Source organism: Lineus longissimus, chromosome 11, assembly GCF_910592395.1.
Source record: "Lineus longissimus chromosome 11, tnLinLong1.2, whole genome shotgun sequence".
Lineage (NCBI taxonomy): Eukaryota > Metazoa > Nemertea > Pilidiophora > Heteronemertea > Lineidae > Lineus > Lineus longissimus.
In genome coordinates, this window is record NC_088318.1 from 3,972,575 (window position 1) to 4,000,353 (window position 27,779).

Consider the following 27,779-nt stretch of genomic DNA (forward strand, 5'->3'; position numbering starts at 1 on the left):
TATTTGGTTGTTTGTTGTTTATTTTTGGAATGCACTTGTAGAACATCTGCACTGGTGGAAACAGTTCTCTTGTATGTTTCAATACTTTAAGGGCAGACCAATTGCTATGTTTCTGGCATCTTCACAGGCCTGTGATTACTCCAAGCTTCTTGCAGTGATTCTGGCATCTTCACAGGCCAGAGGTTACTCAATTACCGTTTGCTGTCATTCTGGCATCTTCACAGGCCTGTGGTTACTCCAAGCTTCTTGCTGTGATTCTGGCATCTTCGCAGGCCAGTGGTTACTCAATTACCGTTTGCTGTCATTCTGGCATCTTCACAGGCCTGTGATTACTCCAAGCTTCTTGCTGTGATTCTGGTATCTTCACAGGCCAGAGGTTACTCAACTACTGGTTGCTGTCATTCTGGCATCTTCACAGGCCTGTGGTTACTCCAAGCTTCTTGCTTTGATTCTGGTATCTTCACAGGCCAGAGGTTACTCAATTACCGTTTGCTGTCATTCTGGCATCTTCACATGCCTGTGATTACTCCAAGCTTCTTGCAGTGATTCTGGCATCTTCACAGGCCAGAGGTTACTCAATTACCGTTTGCTGTCATTCTGGCATCTTCACAGGCCTGTGATTACTCCAAGCTTCTTGCAGTGATTCTGGCATCTTCACAGGCCAGAGGTTACTCAATTACTGGTTGCTGTCATTCTGGCATCTTCACATGCCTGTGGTTACTCCAAGCTTCTTGCTGTGATTCTGGCATCTTCACAGGCCTGTGATTACTCAATTATCGATTGCTGTCCTTCTGGCATCTTCACAGGCCTGTGGTTACTCCCAAGCTTCTTGCTTTGATTCTGGCCTCTTCATATGCCTGTGATTACTCCAAGCTTCTTATAGTAGGACTTCAGTAATGGCAGCCTCTATTGGCAGTGACGGAACAACGTCCCCATCGATTAATCCAGTTCCGAGATGCACAGGAGTCTGGTTTCCCCAGCCCAGAATCAAGTGCTGCCATCTAAACAACTGGTGTGAACTAGGATTCTCTGCGCCAGAACACCTCTATTACTACTGTAAAATTGGTTAGGAGCCATCACTGGGCTGTTCTGCAGTACCTCTTCTGTGCATCCTGACATATCAGGCAATTTCACTCGATACATGATTACTCCCTCCCAGAAACATGAGCAAGGAGGAGTCATGTTGTAGGCCCTTTGCAAGAGGATGCACTTCTGTGAGGATTGGATGAGACAACATGTCATGGACAGGCAGAGCAACACTCATGAGAGAAAGACACAAAACTATTTCAAGGAAATTAGATATGCTGTCCCCCATCCCTATTCAAGTAAGGGTCGGTAAGAAGAACCCTGTCCCTGTCTCAGATGTTTTGGTAGACCATTTCGTCATCCCGATTGTCCATCCTCGGGCAACAGGACAAGCCCAATCCACTGCATCCAGAGTGTAATGTTTGGGCTGTGAAGCACAATTTGGAAGTTACCTTGGTAAAAGCTGTCCGAGATGTCTTGGTAGACTCCTTTGTAGTCCATTTCGTCATCCCAATTGTCCTTCCTCGGGCAACAGGACAAGGCCAGTCCACTGCATCCAGAGTGTAATGTTTTGGTTGTGAAGCACAATTTAGAAGTTACCTCGGAGCTACTTGGAAGCTACGCGGCTCTTTCCATGTTCTCCAACACTCCACTTAACAAAATTTGTCTCAGGTGTTCTGGTTGTGAATCCACTTGGCCACTAGACAGAGGCTATCTGGCATGGCTCCTGATTACATTCTCTGTACCAACCTCTCAGTCCTGCTTTTTAATCCAGGTTTTGATCAAAAGTTGAGTCCTAAACAATGTCCGATGGCACATGAAAAGAACACTTTTCTTCACCAAATTAAATGGGGTATTGAGATATTGGGCTATTTCCAAAATGATTAATAAAACCATCCCTCTAAAGAATTAGCTTCAGGGCATTCCATTGATTACAATCACTACAAAAAATTATTGGGAAATTGGCCACGAAATTCCCCTTAAAATGCCTGTGGTGTATTTGACTGACCTTGTCATCTCTTGCCATGAGGTTTTGATGGCATTCAGCAGAACAAAAGTCACAACCTTCACTTACTTTTCTTTTTCATTCAATATCCTTCAGGGCAGCATGGAGCAGAGGTCAAAAATAAGTTACACGATTCTGGTTTTTTGGTTTTGCTCTTGGGTATTTAACTTTTTCTTCAATTAGTGCCATCCGGATATTTTTATTGCATCGCAGATTGCATTCTCGCTCAGGCGATAACTCTTTCAAACTTTCTCGCACATTTTTTCTTTAAAACATTAGTTTTAATGGGATTTTAAGTGGCAGAGACTTCATTTCAAAGCAAAAGCATTCCTTGCGGACACTTTTAAAGATTTTGGAGAAGTTTGTACTTACCTTTTGGCAATGGAAATGGAGAAATTATGGTTTGTGGTCCAGTATGGATATAAAGTGCCCCGCAAATGACAATGGTAATTTCAGGGACCCTTCAAATGTAAAATGAGGTCTGCTTGATCAAGAGTTGTCAACATGTGTTGGCCAAGAGGACTTGGAGAACAGCTCTTTGTCGCCGGTGCCTCAAGAGGGACCACATTGACGAAATCAACATTGTCAATCCCTGGATAACCTTGAATATCATGTGTCATATATATATATATTATTTCAACCAAATACGCCTTGAGAGGAGAGAAAACTCTTTTCTGATAGAAAATTTAACATACTGATAACTGTAAGGACGGCGCCAAAACATTTTTGGCATACTCTTGAAGGATTAACCCACTTGCAAAATATTTGAAATTTGTAGCTAAATTTGAAAGTTGCATATCTCAAAAACCTGCCAAATTCATAAAGGGCGTTTAGCTTAAAGCAGCGTTTAACTACTGAATAGACAGATTCAGGTCCTTCATGTAAATATTCACAGAATATGAATAGGCCCTGAAACTGATTAGAGAGAAGTTACACGCGTCCAACCCTTAAACACCCTTTATGAATGACTAACTGTGGTTTGTTCTTCACAGTAAATTTGGAAAAGTAAACTTTGGTCAGCCTCCAAGTTTCTTGTCCCAATCAGAGCTGGTCAATTCTGCAACACCACAGTGGTCATCACCCATTATATCACACCACAGAGGCTTCGATCCGTTACGCTTGTAGAGGGAAGGGCCAGGCTGGTCTTATGGCTGAAAGACTGCCTGGCTTACCAATTTTGAGGGGGGAGTGGGCTTTTTGTCGGGACTAAATTGCCCAGAAATGACTCAAATTGACCGGGGCAGGGGGGAGGATTTGTCCTAGAACCACCATTTACATGCAGATTAATATCTTCAGCGCACAGTAGTGGATCGAAGCCTCTTCTAATGGGCTATTCAGCCATAGTCTCAAATTCCAGTATACTCAAATCTTAAAGTGATACTATGATGTGATTTACAACTTTGCTGAAATACGTCCGTTTTTAATTGTTGATCACAAATGTAAAGCTTAAATTTTCCATTTTTGATTAGATTTATTATAAAATCGCTGAATGTAAACCATCGCGACCGCGAAAATGTTCATGTTGTGACGTCATCAACGAAAACGGCATCGAAGCGAGCACTCCGGGCGGGATTAAACCATCAATTTCTAGAAAATGTGCATTTCGATTCGAAAACCTTACTGATTTATGAGAAAGTGACGTAGTCATTTGTCAAAAACAGCTAAAACATTATATGGTGAAATTTGACACGAGTTACCCTTTAATGTCAAATTTGGTTTTGATTTTTGTCAGTCAAAACTCCCAACAGGGTATTAAACCATACTCTACAATAAACTGCTGGTGTGGATTATATTTCTTGCACAGGCAGCTGGCACTCAAATGAAACAATACCATAGAAGACAGCCTCAAAAGACGTCAAGCGGCCAATATTTTTGACAGAAGACTCACCAACATCAATGTTTCCCCTTTGGTTGGCATGACAACGCTACTACTGATGCAAACTCTCCTTGTAAAAAGTATGCGCTGAAGGTAATATGACGCAAACGAGTTGGTTATCCCTGGACCCATTATTATTGTGCCCGGGGAGGAAAAGTTATGTAAAACGTCGCACGAATGAGCAATTTTTGTCACATCAACTTGCAATTATAATATCTGCAATGTGCAACTGTAATGAAGTAATATGTAGTGATATGAGAAATATTAGGAAGTTGTTGTATTTTGACATCTCTTAAAACCTTTATAGAATTCAAACAGTTCAGCTGATATTTTAAGAGTTCACAGGAGTTTCCAGTTAGTAAAACCAATTTCGTATTGTATTTTACTTTAACCAGCATGACAATTCTGTTATTAGTTCATTAGTTCGTGTACATCCCGACAATAACATTAGCAACTTGTATCCCCGAATTCACAATAACAAATTGAAATGTATAATTGTTAATTGGAAAAATTAATGAACCATATGGGTTATTGAGATGGACCTTACCACACTGGATGCGAATTGAAACCGAATTCCGTAGAGCGCTCTCCGGAATACGAATTGGTTAATCCAGTTTCAGAACGGTCGCGTCACACTGACCCGAATACGCATTCAAATCGGTTTAAAACGCGCTACACTCAATGCGTATACTAACATCAAGCATTCAATTTCAATCTGCAGATCCTGCAAGAAGCAAATTCTAGTACATGTACATACATACATAAAAAAATACAAGAACAGTTTCATTCAGCATACATTCCTAGGCCATTCACCATTCAATCTTTGGTCTCTGTGGCGTAACAAACAATCAAACCTCTGATAAGATCAACTTTACTCCGTTCAAAAATAAATCTATTCAAAATTGCATGAAAAAATTATTCTAAAAACATCTTCATATTGTGTTTGGCAGATCATAACTCTACCATTTACCAGGCATTCACTTCAGCACATCCCACAAGACTAGCACAATCAATTGAATTGATAGAAGTTTGGCGCGGAGAATTAACGGAAGAGGAAGTGCGCCGGGCGCATGCACAGTGCGATCGAAATTATTAATTCGTATCAAGCGCGTCACACTTGAAATCTCAATACGGTTTCGTTGATTCGGATTAGCTGATTCGCATTCAATTCGGTTTAAGAACCGTGTTGGTTGGGTCCACCTAATGTGCGTCCGGAACTCTGTTTGCGCGTCCGGAAGAGAAAGTGCGCGTCCGGAACAATTTCCTATGTAAATATGAACCTATTGTTGCATTAGATGGCTTAAATAGCATTTTAATTCCATGTAGAGAAAATAAAATTGAAAAAAATCTTTTTGGTGACTTTGTATTTTACAATTTTCAGCGAGGTGGTTAATTACTAATGCCATAATCATATCCCAACTTCCTTACGCGCCTTCTCCTGTTGTGGTCGTCTAAGTCGGTATGAGTTTGTCTTTGCGTGCCGTGGGATAAGGGGCAATAGCAATTATTGTGAAGCCAATTTGCGCTTTTAGGGGGGAGGGGAGGGGATCGAGGGGGAAGGGGGAAGGGGGTCAACAAAATTCAGTGCGGTTTTAAGAGCTTCAACTAAAGATGAGCTTAATGATTATTTTCCTGGGTATATATCTTATTCATTAAAATAAAAATGCCAGTTTTTCTACCATTCGACAGAGTGGGCCCGGGAGGGGGGGACTTATTTTTTAGATTAATTTCTAATTGGCTACACTTAAATTTAGGTATGGCTTATTATCAAAGGATCTAGTGATGACAGTGGATTTAAGGATACACTCACATCAAAGAAGTAGTACAATTTTCACTTATTTTTCTCACAAAATATATTTTTGGGGGTTTGGGGGACTCATCCCCCAATGTACTGGCTAAATATGTCAGAAGGACGGGGTTTGGGGGGCTCCCCGGGTCCCCCATGTCAAACAGTTGTGTGAGTTCACTAGAGATTGCTCTTTACATATTAATGTGAACACATCTCACTAATTGACACTTTGACTGTATAGCGATTTTCAATAACATATTTGATTCTGATTTTTTGTGAAATTAACAATGATAAGACACTCTGACGGCATTCCATGTGCTGAGACACCAGATACCAGTCTAATCCATTATATTCTGCAACTGCAACAACAATTGGTTGAGGAGAAACGTCAGTAAACTGGGATTTGATGGCTGTGTAACACCCAAATCACCCCGCTGAAAATTGTAAAATACAAAGTCACCAAGGAGATTTTTTCCAATTTTATTTTCTCTACATGGAATTAAAATGCTATTTAAGCCATCTAATGCAACATTAAGTTCATATTTACATAGGAAATTGTTCCGGACGCGCACTTTCTCTTCCGGACGCGCTCCGGACGCACAAATTGTTCCGGACGCGCATTAGGTAGACCGTGTTGGTTAAAGCGGATTGAGATCGGTATGAACCGAATTGAGTGTGACGCCCCAATACGTATCAACGTTTTAATTCGAATTCAATTCGTGTTAAAACCCCAGTGTGACCACGGCATGACCATACGGGTTATGAAGATAAAAAGTTTAAATTAAAATTGTTATGAGGTACACGTTGCTTAAGGGATGGCTTTTTGGAAGTGAGGTCGCCACCTCCCAGTGGTCCAGCGGCCAACACCCTGATGTCCAACCAATAGGAATCGAGGTGGCTGATCACATGTTATCCAATTAGTCTGCGTTTATTAGCGTGGCCCTCCGGCCAAATCCTCAGAGACGACCTCCAACCTGAACCTGTAACAACCTGAACCTGTAACAACCTGTAACAGACGTACAACAAAGTTCTGAAAGAGATACACCTGACTTCTTGTCCTTTCACTTGATCCTGCCCTCACAAGAGCTAGTTCCCTAGGAGCCCATAGCAGAAGGAAGGGACTCCGCAACACAACAAAATAATCTCTCATCTGTGGGTAAAACCGGTAATCGCTGGTTTGATATTGTTACAAATCTCTGCGTTCACCAATTTTTGTTGCAGTCACCTGTGATGACTGCATCAAACAGCGATTTTTGTCACATGCGATTAAAACACACCCAGTATAAAATGTACACATGTACCTCAGGTTTATTTTTGATAATCTTGGTTGGTTGCAAAGCAATGTTTTCAAAATTTTTGCCATTTGCTTCAAAAAACCATGTGACACTTCAACCTTAGGCTAAGGACAGAATATAGTCACGACAACTTCATGATAAAGATGTTGAAACATCATTTCCCAAGTCTTCGGCAAAAATACTATTTCGCAAATGTCACAATATCATGTGAATGGCACAACTGAAGTGCCTGTAGGCCTAGTATGCCTCTTATGATGAGGCCAGCTTATAACTTGAACCATACAGGATGCAGATATTCCCAAAGTTTGTCTTGCATCCGCTTATCCATTTGTCTGCCACAGATTCTTATTTTCTTTCATCAGCGTTTCTGAATACAAATTGTCCATAAACCGCCTGACTTACTTTTGCCAACTTTCTAAATCCTGGTATTATGCCTTCGCAAGATAAGGACTAAGCTGCTGCAATATATTTTAGTATATCTGAACTTGTTGCGAGTAATTATCTCAATATCTAATCATCTTTGAACAGAAGTCTGGTATGACAATGCTACATGCAGGCTGTTGTATTCTTCCTCCGATTGATGAAAATATGCTCCATTCTGCTTCCTCTCTACACCAAGCCCGGTAACTTTCTCCCCACTCACACAATTTCTGTCCAAGTGAGCGCCCAGAGCATTATCAATTTTGTTCATCAAGATGCTTAGTAAAGAATGCCTGCAATTGTGCCATCTCATCAAATACATGTCATGGGGTGATATGAATAAAGACTAGCAAATGCTTTTTTCTAAATCTCCATGTACATTTACACTAGGCCTTCCTGTACAAAACCGGAGTAAAAGCATTTGCTAGTCTTTATTCATATCACCCCATGGTGTATGTTCACATCCAAGCTAGCTTTTTACATACTGAACTTCCAGTGGTAGGCCTATTGCTAAGATGGCTTTTTTTCCTGTTTGTTCAAATCTTTGCTCGCAGGAGTAAAAGACCTTATGATACAAACCAAAATAGTTGAATCACACCCAACATATTGCCCGTGGTTATCAGAGAGCTGTAAAATGAAATGGTCCAGGGACCATGTGCTCACCTCAGGTACCGGTAATGTAATGCATGTCATTTGCAGTGGATATGGGGAGAACAGTTTCTGGCTAGTTTCACCAGTTTTGATTCCATTGAAGAATATTATTCTTCTCGGCTCAATGGCACAAAAGAAAATTACCGGTTCCATCTAAGTATAGTATTTTGGTTATAAAGTTGACTGAATTTCAGGGTTATTGAAGAGTGTACATGTCACATGGAAATTGGTTGACATCTGTTGAACAGTTTAGGAGTAATAGGACTTTGTTGGATTTCCAAGATGGCGGCCTAGCGGCCATATTTGTCATGGGATTTGACTGAAAATGGGGAGTCACAACAGTTCCTGACCATTTTTACAGTTGTGAGCATTGGTCAGCATTTTGAGCCCACTCCTGGCCAGTCTGAATATCTTGTCTTGGTCACAATCATTATCAAGAACTCTGTTGAAATTTGAGACTCCATCCCAGGGGCTCGGGAGCAATATACTGTGGACAATGGCACACTAGTTCTCTTACAAGAAGGACGAGTCTATTGACTATTATGTTATTTGTTATGTTGGGCTAGCAAGTGTACATCCTAATGCAGCAGAGTCAGAACAAGTCCACTTCTCTTGGAAGAATGGAAAGGACCACCCGATGTAACACTTTTAGAGGTCAACAGACTTTTTGTTATAATAGAACAAGTCTACCATTGTCCACACTGTAGTGGAGGAGCAATCAATTGATGTACTAGGTCCAGTTCACTAGGTCCATCATTTGCAACCTTTGGTAAGTCACTTCACTTTGATTCCAATGTCCTTTGAAATATGTAAAGCTGTGTTTCCTTGTATCGGTGTGGTGTCTATGCCAGGCATCCCGACCCGCAGGCCATTATCTCTAGAGAGTGATGCCAGGGCAAGGACAAGACACCAAAAGTCAATAGTTTAGGGTCTTGGTTACGTAACAGAGGTGACCTGATTGTCACCACCTGGGTTGGCCATCCTACGTTTGGTGCCCAGCTAGCTCAAGCACCAAGAAGACACTGAGCACTCCTGATAAAGAAGAAGAAAGCATTCTGTCCTTTAGAACTTACAGTTTATTCATAACATTTTCATAAGCCCGAAACACAAGCTGGAGGTAGAACAAGTCACTCGGTGCAATGTTAGCGTAATACAATATTGCTAATACTAGTAGTAGATGATGTTGAACATACAGTTAATATTAACCTGAGAAAAACAAAAATATGCTAAATAAGAACCAATTCTAAGTTAATCTGTTTCTTGCCAACCTGAATGTTTTCCAGTGGTCAGTTTCACAAAACAATTGTTGGCATAATCTTACACTGACATTTTCTCCTTGGTGCAGCACGCCTGGTGATACTGGACATTTATGTAAACTCAGGACATGTCTTGTCCTCTTTGAAAGTCGCAGTGGTGCCTGGCCATTTTACAGTAAGGCTATTGGCGAAACGGGGCCCTGGTCAAGTTGATCTCACCCTGCTTTCATTGGACTTGTATGTAAACTCAGGACATGTCTTGTCCTCTTTGAAAGTCGCAGTGGCACCTGGCCAAGTTTACAGTAACGCTATTGGTGAAAGAGGGCTCTAGTCAAGTTGATCTCACCCTGCTTGCATTGTGTTTTCGTCCGTGTTTTTTTTACACCAATCTCCAGGAAATACGCCTATTGCCTAGTTGAGAACGAATAACAACTTTCAGAGTGTAGCAGACTAGATTTGGCCACTGTGAGGCAGGGCTGTACATAGTGCACATGGGCACCAAGATAAGGCACCACTGTACACAGTTCTCTTTAGTTGGGGATATACTAGGTGTACAATTGTGTTCTCATTCAAAAACTTCAAATTAACAAACAAATATAAAATAAAAGAATCTATTGTCAATTGTTGATAATTCTGATGACAAGAAACAGACTAACTTGTTTGGCCAAAAGTGTTTTTCACTCGAACTAGAAGAACCAGGACGGCTGTACACACTGTACAACATTGTCCAGGTTATAGCATTCTAGTTGCCATGAAATACACTGATGAATATGCAGCAACTGCTAAAATGATACAGTTTTTCACACTTAGTAAAAGAAATCGTGGCACCTGGTGCCTTTTAAATGAACTGGCCGAGAACCAGATGTGTTGTCAAGGAAATTATTTCGGACCTATTTTTTGGATTTGAGGTATAAATCGACATGTGAATTGCAGTTTGACTGGCCCCACAAAAACTATTTAATAATATAATTTACAATACCAGTACATTATGATTATGATTTACTGAATTATGATAAATGCATGCAAATTTTAACAAAATCATTTATTCATTGATATAAGTTGAAAGGGGCCAGTCATCTGCAAGTCACTGATATCATTCCTTGGCAAAACCTTTTTTAAACGTGGTTAATTTAAATTGTTGACTACATTCGACACAGTGAGCACTTCATAAGCTCCACAAATTATCATATAATATACTTCTAAAACCATTTAACCCTAGACCAAAATTTATCAGCTAGGAAATTAGCTTCTGGGACTGTTGACAAAGTTGCCAAATTCAGTGACCCATGTTTCAATTTTCAATCCTTTCTGCACAATTTGCTGTCCCTTTAAAGGAAAGCACAGCAAATAAGAGGGTTCACATGCAGTATATGATCTAGGAGAGACACAATACGTGGGTACATCAACTATAGAGCGCGGAATCTGAGATGTTTCAATAATTTTAGACATTTGTTACCTGTATGATACTGCAAAGGTGAAAATACACCTTTACAAATAAAATTTGTATGCGGTGGGTGTTGTCAATAGGTTTTAAAAGGAACGACATGAAGCAATTAGCTTCATTGTCGCTTAATATTTTCAACCCCTACGCTGTTTGTTCAAAATTTGAGACATCCTCGTGACTAACAAATGCCAGACAGGTGTTCTGATTACAAAGGTTAAATATAATAGAAACGACCTATTTGAGACCAACATTATACTTTCCTCAATAGAGAGGGCATCCGGCTAACAGAGGTGTCCACTAATGGAGGTGTCCACTGTACTGGTATTCCATTATATAGGTAATTTTTTTCCATGTCAAGTTCAGTTACTGTACAGCGGCAATGTTTAAGTTCTATTTAAAAACAATTTCTCAAAACAATCATGGCTTAGGATTCAAGATTTCAAAAAGAAGAAGCAGCTCAAAGAATTTTGTTCATTTTCAAAAGCTACACACTTTGACAAAGCGTTGTTCACCCCCTGCAACAATGACCGGCCAATGAAGAATGATAACATTGGAAAGACGACGATTTATAATCAAACGCTCGATCAAAGTACATGTAATTCTATTTGATAGAATCAGGTGGCCGGTCATGTTCCTAGCTGGCACCATGAAAATAGTTTTTCACAAAATTTTTCACGAACTAAAATCGTCATAAACAACATAGGGGACCTGGTAAAATTGAATTGTTTCATCCACTCCAAGGGACCTGTCACTTTCGTCCAAGGTTTTAAAGACTGGAAGGACAACATTTTATACTCAGTATCAGACAACAGTTGGACAAACACCCATTGCTAGTTAGTAATCAGAACAGAAACATTACAAGTTACCACTCGTTCTACATCAGGTACATTTAGAGGCCAAATTTAAGAGTAAGCTTTCAGTGCAGGTGTTGGGTCAAAATTGCCAAAAATATCAAATATCATTGCTGTGCAATTTAGCTTTGGAAAAGCGTTATGGAGCTGTGTCAAACATGCTGAACTACACCTCAAAAGCGACAAAGCAACTACCTTAATCGCTCTGCATTGACACATTTTAGCTGTGATGTTCATTTGACTTTTAAGAGGACCGCACCCACAACAATAAGCTGGAATCAGAACTCAACATGGGCAACCACATCCCGATAGATTGATGAAAATGTGATCGAATCACCGAATGAGATGATAAAAACGTAAATCAACAATCAAATCTATTAAAATTTGAAAATTATAACTGACAAGGATAATGCGATATAAAATTTTGAGATTTACACTACAGAAAGTGAGACATACACAACTACCACACGAAATCCAAGACCATATTTTACTAATTTTACACTTACAGATTCCAACAAACTAAATAGATCTCCTTCAAAAAAATATAATACTCTGAATCACATGCATGGTAAAGGGTTCCCTTAATTTGGTGACATTCTAATTTTTGAAATCTCAAAAATTGCTCAAATCCAACAATGAAGAATACACTCAATTATCTTTGCCGTAAAAATTACCAAGAATGAAAGAAAACACAGTATCTTTTCACGAATTCCCAAAGTCAACTGATTGGGGAAAGTTGGATGCCGTGTCTTATACACCTAGCTTGTGATTTAGAGTACATCATGATACAGGACTGGATTTCACCTACCAACATCTCACTTCTAAAGGGTTCTTTTCCCAAATCTCATCTTGACCTTGACAAACCATCCCGGGCTGCACAGAGGTAATCAGTGTGAAGCAAGCAAAAAGCAGCATCACATGAAACCAATCAAAATTTGCAACACTGAGTTTTTTTGCCTTCAGCAGAATGCTAATGTTGGTACCTTTAGTATCGTCAAGGTTGACTGACCCATAAAGTCTTTGACATATTGTTACAAAGTAAGACTGCATGCTTCTCGGAAATTAGTGATGCAAGCCACTGGGAGCCTGGACACATCATCACCAGCAGCAGTATGTACACTGCTGTCAGAAGTCATGCCGTACATCCGAGACTGAGAGCAACATTTTGTACTGTTAGTCAGAAACCGGAGGTTACGGCATTTCATCAACTGGCTCAATTGTCCATCAATTCAGCAAGACTTCACAGAACAATGAATTCATTGCAGAGGCAACTTCTCAATCTTCCCACATCAGGACTTTGGATTGCCTCTGAAATACACTCACACCTGTGGGAATGTATTTCAGAAACGACCCCAAAGGTCTGCTACATGGGAGGATGACTTACTAACTTTTCCAGAGCCTAAAGCAGAGAAACCCGTTCTCTAGATTTGCACATTCATAGACCCAAACCAAGATGGGAGTGAGAGGAGGACCCTGTGTTACACATTCGATCTATGTCTAAAAAGACTACACCAGAGCGTTCTAAAGGTCTACACACACAAGATACACAATATTATTTACATATAATGATGCACTATACTGGAAACATAAGCAGACACCCGTATACTCCTTTGAAAAATAATAAAATGTCCTGCACGTATTTGGCAAGCAAAGAGGGGAAGGCACGAAACAGCATTACTGGTACTTCTGACAAGTATGAGGATGCTCCACGACACCCAAAAATCTCCTCTTAGAGACGGAGATCCTCCGGCACAAAATAAACGACAATGTGCTGGGAAAAATGACAGCACATCGATGGAAATTCCTTCTTTTAATTGGGAGGAGGAAAAATGTTCCCAATTGACAAATATTTTCAATACAGACAACAATCTGTGGCATGCACCTTCTTCTGCGTTTGTCTTTTCCAAAGACGGCAACTGAGAGTTTGACCCTGTAACACTGGCAACATGATTCTTGAAATGACAAGGTCAAGGTCAAGATCAATGTCAAGGTCAAGACCAGGATGATGGTGGATAGGATAAAGCACTGACCAGAAATGAAAAAGGCGCCAACCAAACTGAGCAATCAGTAGATTTGGTGGGTTTTAGATCAGAAATACGCGGAAGCTTCGTTTGTTTCAAAATATCCAGTCAGATTCATGTTCAATCACCATATCGCCAGAGCCATAGCAAGCATTTGAGTTTCACCCAAAAAAGCACATGGTTTATCAAAACAGGGAGCGACTTATTTTTCACACATGATTAATGACTAGAAGAATTACCAGTAATTCTCCTGTTTTATAACAAATACCTAATGCTGCCTTGCAGTTCGCCAACTGACCAGAAAAGAAATGCGTTCATTTTTTAATCAGTCATATTTATGGCACCAAACAATCTGGTGCAATGAGTGTATGTCATCAATTTTTATGTGAAAATAAAGTTGACCAAACTTCCACTTTGTGAATTTTAGACATCAAGTCTGTTGGTTCTGAGTACCGTTCAACAAAAAAAGTGCACAAGAAGACCCTGAAGTACAACATATTGCTTTGCAAAGTAGCCCTGAGTTACAATGCTTTTTCAAAGCTGATGATAAAACAAAAAAACCACAATCATAACACACTTTCCTTTCAGTTTTTTAGTATACGGCAGGATAATTACTCCTCAAACCTGTCAGAAGTACACCACCACCACCATGACCGGTAATCTCGAGTCCTCCTCGCGCTGCTGCAGGCAGGGGACAATCAAATCACCAATGTAATGCTTGTTTTGCGCATTCCCAAAAAACAGCTCAACCTTTCTGAAAGCTGTAAGAATGAAAATGAAGAAATTTCTCACGATTCTGAATGAAAATTCAACACAACAATAATTCTCTTCTGGAAACTGATCCTAAATTTTGTTATCATCAGACTGGTTGCAAGTTTAGATCTTTTGAACAAAAAAAACTTTACACAATTTTATCATAGCATTCCAAAAGTCTCCAGCAGATTATTTTCAGTTGCCTAATTTTCTTGGACAGCTGAACTGGGAGTTTTAAGAAATTCTTCTTCATTTTCATTTCAAGTCTTCAAATAGAAAAGTGCCAAGCTTTCTAGATTCACTTGAGCAAAAGCATATTCACAATACACAGTCAACAGTCAGCAGTTTTATAGACAGTAGTTATACACAAGATGCAAAGCTACAAAAATGTACCTTTTTTTGTTGTTTTTTTACTAAACGACGAGGCAATGATATTCGTCATTTCTTCTCCACAACATTGATATCTAAAGAGAGGTAAAATTGTCCTCTTTTGAGGTAAGTAAGTTTACATACACCCGTATATATTCAAAGTCTGCATAAAATAAATGTGGCAAAAGTTTGCTTTCTCTGAGGACCTTTTCAAGCTGTTCTTTCTTCAAGATTTTTTCTCTGGTACAATTTTGAATTGAATTTGTTTTCAACTGACGCCTCGAAAAACAAAATATGGTCGTGCCCTCTATCCATATGAGGCAAACCACCCAATAATGTGCTCAAATCAAATTCTCAGATACTGGGAGAGACACCTTTTGGTCACTCGTCAAACATTAATCTGGCCCACCTGGCTCACGCCTGATACTAAACCTACAAGCAACTCCAACGAAGATGAAGAAGTGAACAGAAATCCAAGGTCTGAGAAATATCAAGCAAACTTTTCAACCGTCGGACCAAACATTATTGCCTCGTCATTACATATACCTTTGAGGCTATAACTGCAAGCAGAAACTGGGGGGAAAGAGTTACACAACAATATCACGCAAATGTGTTTCACACATACTTTATGTGAAAGACTCGCCGTTATTCTTGCTAAAAGGCTGTCACAGAGTTACTCGTACAACCGATACTACATCTCAATTATATCACTCAGATTGATAGAACTATATATAATGGAAGGTTTAATACTGCAAACACTAGTCTAATTCAGGACAGCTTCAGTTGAGAAGAAATCACAGGGGGAAATTCTGATGCACCTGATCCCTGCTAGCACCTGAACACCTGCTAGCACAGTGCTAAATACTGCTAAAGGATTCTTACAACTATAAATCGGCTCTCCATCTCATAAATATATTTTTCACATGAAATAGATAGTTCGAAACAGAGATAAAGACAAAAAGGCTGTACATTTTGCCATGATAACAGATGATTCAGTTGACAAAGGTTATACCGCAAATGGCCAAACCTGAAATAGACTTGACGTCTTTCAACAAGCTTTTAATCCAATGCAATCTTTATATTAGACAACAATGCACTGTCAAGATGCAAGATTGTACTATCCTGAGATTCCGCCCTTTTCACTCTTTCCTCCATTGAATCTGGACCAGTCAATACAAGTACCGATTAGCTGGCCACTTTCACGCGAAACAATTTAGCTAGCAATAGGATTCATTGGGTCTTTCTCTCATGTAAATGACCCCTGCACGGTATGCAGAATGGATTATTACAAGCAACAGATTTTTATTTGGCGATTCTTAACAACTGTACCTGCCTGAATTCTATCTACCACCATGTATCATGAAGACAATACGGCATAAGCATACAAAGACAATCAATTACCAAGCATAATCATTGGTGACAATTAAAACTTTGATTTCACAAGGTGACATGTCAAAACAGTGGTTGTATATTTACTCTAGTTTCACCTATCTAAGACTGCTTAGATAATCATAAAGAAATCTACACAAGAGCCAAGCCAGAACATGTTGTAATGACCAACGGACTTACTTGGTGTCGCCAACATGAACATTTTAAATAGGAGCGAAAGACTATTCGCATAATTTCACCTGTTCCTAGGATGATCAAAAACAGTCCTAGATTGGTGAAACTACGGCAGAGTATCAATTACTTTTCAATTATATGACCAATAAAGAGAGAAATATATCAGTTCGAAAGAAGAAACAATTTAGTTCACACACACATATCAGATATTCATATAATTTGACATCAAATATACTTCATTTTTCACAAGAAAACTAGACACAACATTGTATCTGCACCATAATAAGAAGAGATTTTATGAAAGTGTATTTGCCATCAGATTTTGTATCCCTTCATGTCATTATATCATTGTTAAAACATTCTTGTTTAAAAAACATAACCTGAAACCACAGAATACATTTGTAAGTCTAAGTGTATAATACACAACATTATAATAACATACTTTTTCTTTGCACCAAGGTTAGTTACCCTGCTTTCTATTTCAAAGAGCAGCTATGAATTTATCTCTGAAGGTGAACTCGTTGCAAAATATCTAAATAGTGAAAATGAAAACTCGCAGTAGTTATTCCATTTGATTACGATGATCATATTAACAACAAAACTGTTTTTGGGGGGGAGGGTGATTGCAATCTTGGCCAAATATACTGATGGTCATACCAGGAAGCTTGTACAACAGAAGCAGAGTAAAACTTTTTAATGGGATTTCATAAAGGTAGGTCAAGGTCACATAGAACTGGGTCATGGTCACATAGAAACTAGGTCAAATTCTCCTAAACTAACCAACACACTACTAAAGTAAAAACCTTTTTAAGGCCCTCAATAAAAGCAACAGCATTTTAACATGATACAGTCATGTCAATGCCTTTAACAGTATTACAAAATATGGACCACATTGTTATAGCCATCCACTCTGTTTGACCACTTTAGTACAAAAGCTGAAATCTTTCTTTGAGACAGTAGTGACTGACAAAACTCAGGGAGTCACACAAATTCAAGTTTGAAGGACTGTGTCCAAATATAATCCTGTTTTTGCATTATATGTTTCACTAATATCCAACCAAACTTGTAGATTTTTAACAATTTAAAATATGATTGGGTTTCTTAACAAACCAATTGAATTTGCATCAAAATGGCCAAGTTTTGGATTCAGACCACATGGGTGCTAAATCATGCACCAACGGTTTCATGGTTCAACCACGGACAAAATAAAGCCTATAGCCAATAATATTGACACACACCATGAACATTGGTTATCATTTTCAATGATGCTAATAGCAGCCTGTTTTGGGCAACTTTTAAAGCTCTCTCTATATGGCATGGGACATGGCAGTTTAAAAGAACACTCACAATTTTGTGCTTTTTTACCCTATTAAGCGAGATACATGAAATTGAAAGCAGGTCTACATTAAGATGCAGGCAAAGTTGAACTCTGCAAGGTTTGCATGGGTTAAAATGAAAGCCTCTTTAAGGGCATCACAAGTTTACAAATTTACAAAGAGTTAAATGATAATCATGAAAAGACGACTTTGAGTGGTTTTTTTGTCATAAATCTTAGACATGTTTGAGGTAAAATGCTTAGCTTTATATTTAAGTAAATCGTTCTAGCTGGAGACTAATGCAACTTATAAGTTGGGACCAACCAACACTGATATCTCTTAACTGAAGCTGCGACGACTCCTCTTCAATATTTTTCAGATGGGTTTTTTCCCTGACTTGCGATTAAAATAATAATTGTTTGATTTTATGAAAGCTCACTGTGATGAGAAATTTTACTTGCAGAGATTTTTATATTGCTCATTACAGCAAATAATTATTACAACGACAACTGCAACAAAATTGCTTGTATGCAATGCACTAGAAACTGAATGGGTTTTTTTCGGGACAAGCTGTAAATAAAGAAGCGTCATTTGGTCATCACAGTTTTAAAAGTGCAGTAGTTACCTAAGTGTACTAAAAACATGGCGGGCGATTTTGAATCGCTACCACCTGTGATCCAGTCATAAAATGCTCCAATTGATAAAAAAATACAAAAATTAGTGAACCATGATTCAGCAGAAATATAATATAAGCAATTGGTGCGAAAAGTGAGAAGTGAAAAAAGAATATTTGACAAGGCTTAACAAATCATGTTTTGAAGCAACCATGAACAGTGCCATTACAGATCACTGTGAGCTGAAAGGGTTAAAGCAAATAATGCCCATCGACAACTGCAGAACATTGCACTGTGGTCTGCCTTTTTCCTGCGGCTGCAGGTTCACTGATTCTATTTTGGCAAGCTCTGCTTTACCTTATTCTGAAAATTCATAAAATATTGTCAATGAAAAATTTGTGATCTGTGAGATAAACTAAACCTGAGGTACTAAAATGTGCCAAAAAATTTGAACAGCATGTGAATGAATCAGTCGTGGCTGCCCATCGTCATTGGTCTTGAAGTTGTGCCGAGTGAAAACATTGAAATGAGATATTTTTCTGTCAATTGTCCTGGATAGATGGCACCACCATACTATAGGCAATGTTACTTGAGAAGAACACTCATTTTTTCATTGTCAGTTCAAGTCCAAATGTATCATCTCCAGGATGGTAAACCTCATTTTTGCATTGCCTTTTTTTGGAAAATAAGTTACAAAGTTGACACTGATCAACCAGAAAACGCATTCCTCAAGCCACTTCGACTTTGGGCTGGGCTGAATACAAATTCATGGTCTTGAAATCCAAAACCAGCAAACCCACCTCTGTTCTCAACGAAGAGTTCCAAATAAGACATCTCTGACTTCCAAACATGTTGACATGAAACCCCGGGAACAGAAAACCCATAACCATGGCCTTGAACACAGAGAGTTCCAACGCTCTATAGGGTGGCCCAGAAATATTTTCCCTCACACAATGGATACACAATAGACTTCTATTGTGCAACCGAAAATAATTCTGTGCCAGCCTGTAGTCTTAACTCCGGAAACAGAGAACCCATCTCCATTGCCTCACCAAGAATTAACTAACAAAGTTTAACGGACCTAGAATGCAGAAACAGAAAGTACATTTCCTTTGCCTTACCAAGAGTTAAATAATCCATCCTGAGGGGGCTCCTGCTAATGTAATGTTTTGCATTGGTTGCCATGGCAAAGGGGATAGAAATGCATAACTGAAAACCCTTCATTACTCACAGTAGATTAGAATGGCCTGCATAATGGGAGGGTAGGCCAAATGGAGGGATCCAAAACAAGATGAGACACATAGCCCTACCTGATTCAAGCCAGAAATATCAGATATCAGAAAATCTGAACAGAGTCTATAAAGCTGTCCTACAGTCAGTGTCATCATGACCAAATTCTGACGTTTAGCAAAATAACTTTTCTTTACATGTATGACTTTTAAACAGAGTATTCTTTGGTTTGGCCTGATTGGTGCTGCCACCATGAAAAGTCTCTTAGTTATTTTGTTCTTCTTTACATGATCATTCTTTAGAATAGCATCCCGCGACGTTACTATTTATAGCTCACAAGGTCATTTGCATAAGATATTGTTGACGTTTTAGTCACGTGACAGTCGGACATCGACACTTATTTCTACGCATTTGAGCTTATTTCAAAGTCAATTATCTTTGACCCTGCATCTTTTTTTAGCATGAATGATACCATGGAGTCAGAGAGAGAAATATTCAGAACAATTATGTAGTATTTCCAACACTCGGACATGTGCCAGATTGAATCTAACTGCCCTAGTTAGAAAGCCTGAATCCATTACGAAACCGCATGTTTGTCCGACATTGCCTGTAATTCAGCGATGGGGAAATAGAGGGCAGCAGCTGCAGTGACGTCATCTTCGCGGAATGCTATTGGAAGACCACCAAGCTTCAATTGAACCAAAACTTGTATTCATGCCAAAAACCAGAAAGAATGTTTGCCCAATTACCTCATTCTGAAGCCCAAGCAACTATATTTATCAAAGACTAACTAAATACACTGATAGGATTACATAATCGTACTTTAGTCTTAAGTCATCCTGAGTAATAGCTCATATGTTATGCATAATACAATAATGTAGGAGTTTTTACCATGGGTGCATGTATGCTCGCATGTAAGTATACGCCTGCATAACATACATGCAGCTATCCATTCGCCTAATCATGCCACACTGGCAGAGAACCAGAACTTGTTCATGTGGGCTTGAAGCCAACAGGATATTATCACGTATTACAGACATAGGCCCCTGCTCTCTGCAAAACATGAATGGGGGATACTACAATGCATTAGGCCTAAAATTATACAAAAGTCAAATTCTTTCATTAGTTTTGCTGACTCTGGAAAGGGTTCACTTGAACCCCAATTTCCTGAACTGAAAGTTAACTATGCAGAAGAGGCCATCACAAGCTCCACCATACATGTACCTTCTACTTCAAAGAGCAAAAAAACACATCTTTTCCAAATATATTTCTTGAAACCATGCTAAAGCGCCTCAAATAGTCTTTTCTATTATGCTTTGATTTTAACAGCTAAGAAACTGGTGTTATGATAGTTGAAAAAATCAAAATGAAATTGAAAAAAAAATTGTGGTTGACTGAAAATAATCCTGCCCTGCGATGGCTATAAAAAGAGGGCTAGTCAAATACAAGAATGCAGCAGTAAACATGCAACTAGCAACTATTCCCTTCCATCACAATGATTTTCCGGCCAAAAAAAGAATTCAAACATTTCTGTTTTTGGATGGTTAAATGATAGTCGGAAGAAAAAAGAGGAAACAATTTGTGAGGAAAAAATCCAATATCCTTCCAGTAAACACTTCCCGAATACTTGTCCTTGGGCCATGTTAGAATCTGAAGTTTTTTCCCATCTTAATCAAATCAAAATTTCATTGTATTTCAAAAGCAAATACGCAAAATTGAGTTTTTCATAGAAGATAAATCAAGGAAAAAAGTCTGCGACTGCTCCTCTGGTTGACCTTTTGACCAAATTTAGACATAATTTTTTCATGACATTTTTTCTTGAATAAAAAGGTTTAAAAGCAGAAGCAGAGGTCGTCATCCTTAGGCAGTAGAATAAAAACTGAGTGTGCAATCAAAAAGAAAGTTTTTTTGTGATGGAAAAAGAATCAGAATGTTGAAAGAAGTCCTTATCACTTTTTTTCGACAAAAATATTAGACTTAAAACTATGAGTTTGACGATGAGTTTGAAATACATGTATGTAACAAATTCTATTTCAATAAAGCAATTCAACAAAACAAACTAATCACTCCACAAAAACTTTTTAAAACAATTTTCCCTTCTCTGATAACTGACAGACTGAGAGAGGACAACCAATATTAAGCAAGCGACCGTTTCCATAGAAACCTGCATATCCAAAGAACAAGAACAACGACAGATGGATTGATGAATTCTGTATGGCTTTTAAAACAGAAGTCATACATATATATTCAGTAAGAGCAATTGGTATCACTGAACCACTGATTTTTTTGATGAATGGATTCCACTTAGACTACCTCTTGTAAGAATACTGTCTGCACAAGACTTTATAAGGGAATCTGACCATGAACACAGTGGGATTTTTGCCGACGTTGGATTAATTTCGAGATAGGTCCAGATATTGTCTCAACAACTGTAACTGATATGATTGAACACCTGCAAAAGCGGAAACTGCAACGATCTGTGGTGGAAGCGGACCCTAGTGATACCGAGGGTATATTTGGTTGTATTTAATTTAGTTAAATTGTCATTTATTAATTGTGTTGTTAGCCCTATGTTAGAACCATTGCTAGGCTTGTATTTCTATAACAAGGAACTGGATTAGGCATTCCATGTTGGTATTACGTATGGTGATCATCGACATAACCATGTTGATACCACAACACGGGTGACCAAAGTCATGCCAAAACTTCCAGCTGGACTTCGCTTTACCCTTGCGTCACTGGTCAAGTTCCTAGAAGTTGTAGGTGTATATTGTGGTTCGATACATATGACCAACAGAATGTTGATGATTGCTAGGACTTAAAGCTAGTCTCTCTAGAAACAACCCCGTGACGACAGAATGTTTGGCGTATTCGCCCACTGAATTGAGTTCCTTATTTTGGTCATTAGTAACCTAAAACAAAACACAAAATGATATAAATTCTAGCTTGATTCCTAGTTCTAGAGAGATCAGGATAGATCGGAGTAGGCGAGGTCCACAATAATCTATGTACAGCAAGACTGATCCAATAAAGAAGCATATAGACGAATCCTGTTGTCCAGCTGTTTAAAGATCAACCAAACTAGGAGGATGTTGGTTTCACTAGTAGCGAGAGAGTCGTACTGAAGAGATAATCAGATATTTCAAAGCCAAGGTAAAAGTTGTACAACAATTGACATTGGGAGAAGTCAGTAAATGACGGGAGAAGGAATTCGACTTTTGCTTGTAGGCAATGCAAAAAAGATAAAATTAAGTTCATTTCAATGCTTTTTCTGAATTTTCAAAACAATGACAAAGACCGGCTTTCAAAAGCGTTTTAGAATCATATCAACTTCAAACATATTTTGATGGACATCCACATGGACTTGATCCCCTGCCAAAAATAAAAGTCGACCAAATTTAAGGTATTTTGTACCAAAATCAATGCTGAACTGGTTTGATAACAGTATTAGTTCTGAGCTTTTTTATCGAAACCATGTTCAGATGCAACAAAAATGCAAGTACCGACGTACAAGAATGAATATTTTACCCCTATAAACCTCACTAAAGTGATGAATTCTTCCCCACTTATTTTTATGTTAAAAAATTATGTTGGCGAAAGTCACAAGTACTTTTTTAAAAACTGTATGCTGTGTTAGTTCAATAATTAATGCAATTTTCATGCGTATCTGTAGTTCAACTTCAATCAAAAACCTGAAGAACGTTGAATATTTCGAATAATGCCTAGAATGTAATTGCTGTTTCATGTCCAAAAAGCAATTAGAACCTGAATGCATCATGCAAATGAATTCAGTGAATTGATTTTCTAAAGAATTTCAAAATAGTATACATGTACAAGTTACTTACTATTGCCCGCAAACGAGTGATTTCTATCGCTACGACCTATGACGATTATCATGACAAGGTTTCCAAACCATCTCAAGGTCTCCGGCACATGAGCAACAGTCCCCATCCGAAAAGTCTGCGACCGGCCATTTTTACGGCTTAAGAACAAACTGTCACCTGCATTCAAACTGATTTGATATGGATCGCGAGTCAAACCGGCGACTGACGGCTTCTTGTCACAGTAACTGCGATGATCATGACCATAAATGACAGACTTTTGTCACAAGTCACACAGGGCGTGGCGAAAAAAACTGCTCGTTTGCAGGGCACTTTTCAATGAAGGTGCAGCGATATGATGCTCAAAACAGCCAAGGACAGCCAACATGCTTGATGCGAAAAAAAGCTGTGGCATACAACAATCATAAGAAGCTATCATTAGCGTCGAAAGTTTCTCAACGACCTGGAATTTCACCGAATCCCTCAAACCACACTTGACCAAGATTAAAGAATGGGCAGTCAACAACTTAACTAAACTCTGAGCAACTCTCCCTCTCCCGCATGCTTCTGATCTTCATCGATTCTGAACATAAAATAAAACTGTACCGTTTTTAAAAACTACCTGTTTACTGTGAGACAGCGCAGAAGCTAAATATATTGACCAAAACGGACATGTAAAAATGACACGGTCACTAAAACGTTGAAGGCTACTTTCTAAAAACGAAAAAGTCAGCAGTATGCTTGCATTGATAGCAAATACCATTTCCATTATTTATGTTATTATTATTCATTATCTGTGCTATCTACCGAATCAACAATAAATAGTCCTCACATTTGTCCTTATTCTCATTTACCGTACACTTTTTCTGAAATTAATACTACATCAATATATTACTTCGTAGAAGAATCCCTGAGATAAAGTATTGCCTTTGGCGTTTGAAATAATTTGTATAACACCTGAGCAAGAAGTATGGGTTTTTTCCTGAGTTCCAATACACACACATAGTATGATGAGAGTATCGCACTCTCACTCTCAGGGGCAGATTTACCAATGACTGGGGCGACCGTTATTCACCAAAGAAAAAATTCATAAAAAATATCCATCACACGGCCATTCCAATTTGATTGTTTGTTTTTCAAAAAATTTCGACCCGATGGTAAAAAAGACCATATTTCAAACGTTATGTCCTTTGCCACAGCTTTCTGGTGTTACAGAGAATTATCCAACACTACTGTTAGTGTCATTACTGCCACCCACTTTCTTTTTTGTTGAGAACAATTCTCCCTTGAAAAAGTATTACACCAGCAAGTTAACTAGATTAGATAAAAAATTCACACATCCTGATCTTCAAGTGATTTGATACCCCCGCATCCTAAATTGACTTGGAACGTATATAAAATTATATTTTTTTAATTTTTGCCCACAGGAAATCCTAAAACTGAACAATCAAATTGGTATAGCCTTAGAAGTACAGCGACACTCATCTATGAGTACTGTCAAGCCAAGCTTTTTCATTGGTAAAATCGTTACCCTGTCTCCGGTCACCCCGGATGCGTGGACAAAAATATTGTCTCCACACCTCAGTCCAAGGGTTAGCCACCTGTAGAGACTGGTACCTAGAACAGTTGAACACGATTGTTGCCAAAGTCCACCACGACCAATAAGCCGTCTGGTGAAACAGCGATCCCAGAGGGTCGATCTAAATTACCTGGTGCCCCTCCCTGGGATCCAAACTTACACAAAAACGTGCCATTTGGCTGAAAAATCTGGACCCGGTAGTTTCTGGAATCGGCAACTATGATGTTACCCTCCTGATCAACCACAACACCTTGGGGTCGCATGAACTGACCATTTCCGGAACCCTCTGTACCCAGGAACCGTGCCGACTGAAAGTCTGGCTGAATCACAAGCAAACGATGATTATTGAAATCTGTTACAAAGGCATGACCGAGACTGTTGAAGGCAACACCGCGTGGCGAATCAAAATGGCGCCACAACGGACCTTCGAACCCGTATTTGTTCAGAAACTGACCATCTTGTGTGAAAAGTTGAACCCTGTGGTTGCGTGTGTCTGATACAAGGATCTGGTTCTCAGAGTTACACGCCACGTCCCACGGATAGTTGAACTGCCCATTCTTACCACCTTTCTCACCAAACTTGAGGAGAAAAACACCTTCAAATGTGAAAATCTGAACTCTGTGATTATCTTTATCTGCTACGACAATTCGGTTTTTCGCATCGATTTCCACGCCAGCTGGACGATCAAACTGTCCATTTCTTGATCCTGGTGAGCCGAACTGGTGCATGAACTTTCCCCTGGAGGTGAAGATCTGAACCCGATTGTTCGAACGGTCTGCAATGATGATGTTACCATCCTTATCACAACAGACTCCCCATGGCCTGCAGAGTCGACCCTCAAGTTCGCCTTCGCCGCCAAAAACGAATTCCGGCAAACCAGTCGTGGCAAGTTTGGTGTAATCTCGCCCGCTGCGAACAGTCACTGTAAAAGGACTATCACAAACATGCTTACCATGAATTGTCACAGAGATAATGTGACTACCCTCGATCTGCGGACGATAATTCGCAGTGTAGGTTCCATTCTGACGATCAACGATTTCTGCACGATACAGGACGCCCTCTGGACTCTGAATTATCACATCGATTGGATCGCCTCCCACCATCCGAGCATCCCCGTGATGATCCTTGGCTGCGATTTGAAAGTACGTCACCTTCCCTTTGAGGGCGCGTTTCAGTCCGTCGCCAGTGGCCACACAATTTGGAGCATAGGCGCTGCTACTGATGAAGCCCATGTGACAGATGGCGACATGAAGTGCAGCGTCTGGTGGCGTAAACACAATATAATTGTCCTCATGAGGTTGAAGATAGTTTCTCAGATGCCGCATGTTGTTTATTGACAAAACCATATCATCTTTGGTTTTAAGGACGTCAACATCAGTACCCGATTCCAGTGAAAGACGAACCTTTTCTACGGTGCCAGACAGACCACATAAACCTTTTTTCAGTTCCTCAACTTGCAAATGAAGCGACTTGCCCTTCACCTGACGAATTCTTTCCACTTGCCGCAAGAGCTGACGTTCGCGGTCCTCAAGGGCGTGAAGATGACGGAGTGTTGTTTGACGCACCTCCGTCGCGACGGCCTGAGCTTGCGTTTCGACCTGTTCTGCCATTCCCTGAGTGGCTTTTATACTGTCCTCTATTGCTGATATACCCGCTTCAGCATCTGATAGAAGTTTTAATGTTATACTTTTTGAACTTTCGACGGCGTCTTGGAGGTAGATGAAGCTATGCCTGAGGTGATCACTCATGGTACATTCACGACAAATAGGTTGCGAGCAAGTATCACAATACAAACGTAATACTTCATGTTCATGTTTACTACAAAAACTAGGAGGTCGGTCCGAGACTGGTTGAATAGGCGAGGCCACAAGCTGTGGCTGAGGTTTACTGGTTACAGAGTTATACATAAAGCGTACTATTTCATGATCTCTGGTGAGACGCACTCTTTGATGGGCACGCACACATTTATCACACAAGAATTCTGTACAATTACGACACTGTGAGGTAGCTTTACTCCCGTCTTCACACGAACTGCAATAGCGCGTTTTCTCGAGTTCCCGAGGCGATTCATATTCCTCTTCCTGAGTGACGACGTCAAGAATGTTATTGATGTTATTTATGAATGAATTTGATGGTAATCCATCCACTCCCGCATCCCCTAAGGACATCCTCTGATGACACGTGGGGCACTGGACTATCCTGTCCTCACCCCCGCAAGCCAGGTCATCGAGACATCGTCGACAAAATGAATGCATACACGGCAGCACTTTCGGGTCTTCTAAATGATCCAGGCAAAGCTGGCATGTGGACCTGTCGCCGAGCTGCTCTGGGTATGCTGCTGCCATCGGGGACGTTGACCATTGGGCCTTGGACTTGACGTTGAGGTAGTACAGGAAATAGGCCAAGCTGAGCAATCCGATTACACACAGTGCAGTACATTACACTGTGTATCAACATACATGAACACTTTCACAAAATGTCCAACACTAAAAACGGCACTGTTTACGGGCTGATTTCATATTCCCTGAGGTAGAGACTGAGCGTGAAGGTACCACAACATCTTAATTTATGAGGTAGATCTGACCAACCGGGCCTCCTATGTTCTTTTGGGCCAAAATGTTCGTGTTTATGTGGTACGGCATGCACTACGAGTCGACATCAACGGCGCCATCTTACTACGGGTGGGCGTGGCCACCTATTTAAAGAGCCCTGTCAATCAATTACCGTCCAATCAACGGGTGGCGCTGCTTCAGCAGAATTCCAGAGTATTGTTGTATTTACTCGCTAAAATCAGTTTTAAAAGCACAAATTCGACTTTGAAATAGTTTACTAGAATCCAGAATATCGTATCCAATGCATAAAACACTTTCTATCAAATATAGGACCATGAAATAGTAGT

The 27,779-nt window shown here is 39.6% G+C and overlaps 1 protein-coding gene across 1 annotated transcript; it reads right to left on the reverse strand.

Annotated features, from left to right (window-relative positions):
• Nucleotides 1-9,116: 9,116 nt before the first annotated feature.
• LOC135496374 (E3 ubiquitin-protein ligase TRIM71-like) lies at nt 9,117-27,719 on the reverse strand. Its single transcript, XM_064785664.1, has one exon. The coding sequence runs from the start codon at nt 27,223-27,225 to the stop codon at nt 24,919-24,921; it is 2,307 nt and encodes a 768-aa protein (XP_064641734.1). The 5' UTR covers nt 27,226-27,719; the 3' UTR covers nt 9,117-24,918.
• Nucleotides 27,720-27,779: the final 60 nt, after the last annotated feature.

What these genes read in the sequence shown, in the direction of transcription:
- LOC135496374 (XM_064785664.1), bottom strand. Translation starts at nt 27,225, where the DNA reads ATGGCAGCAGCATACCCAGAGCAGCTCGGCGACAGGTCCACATGCCAG.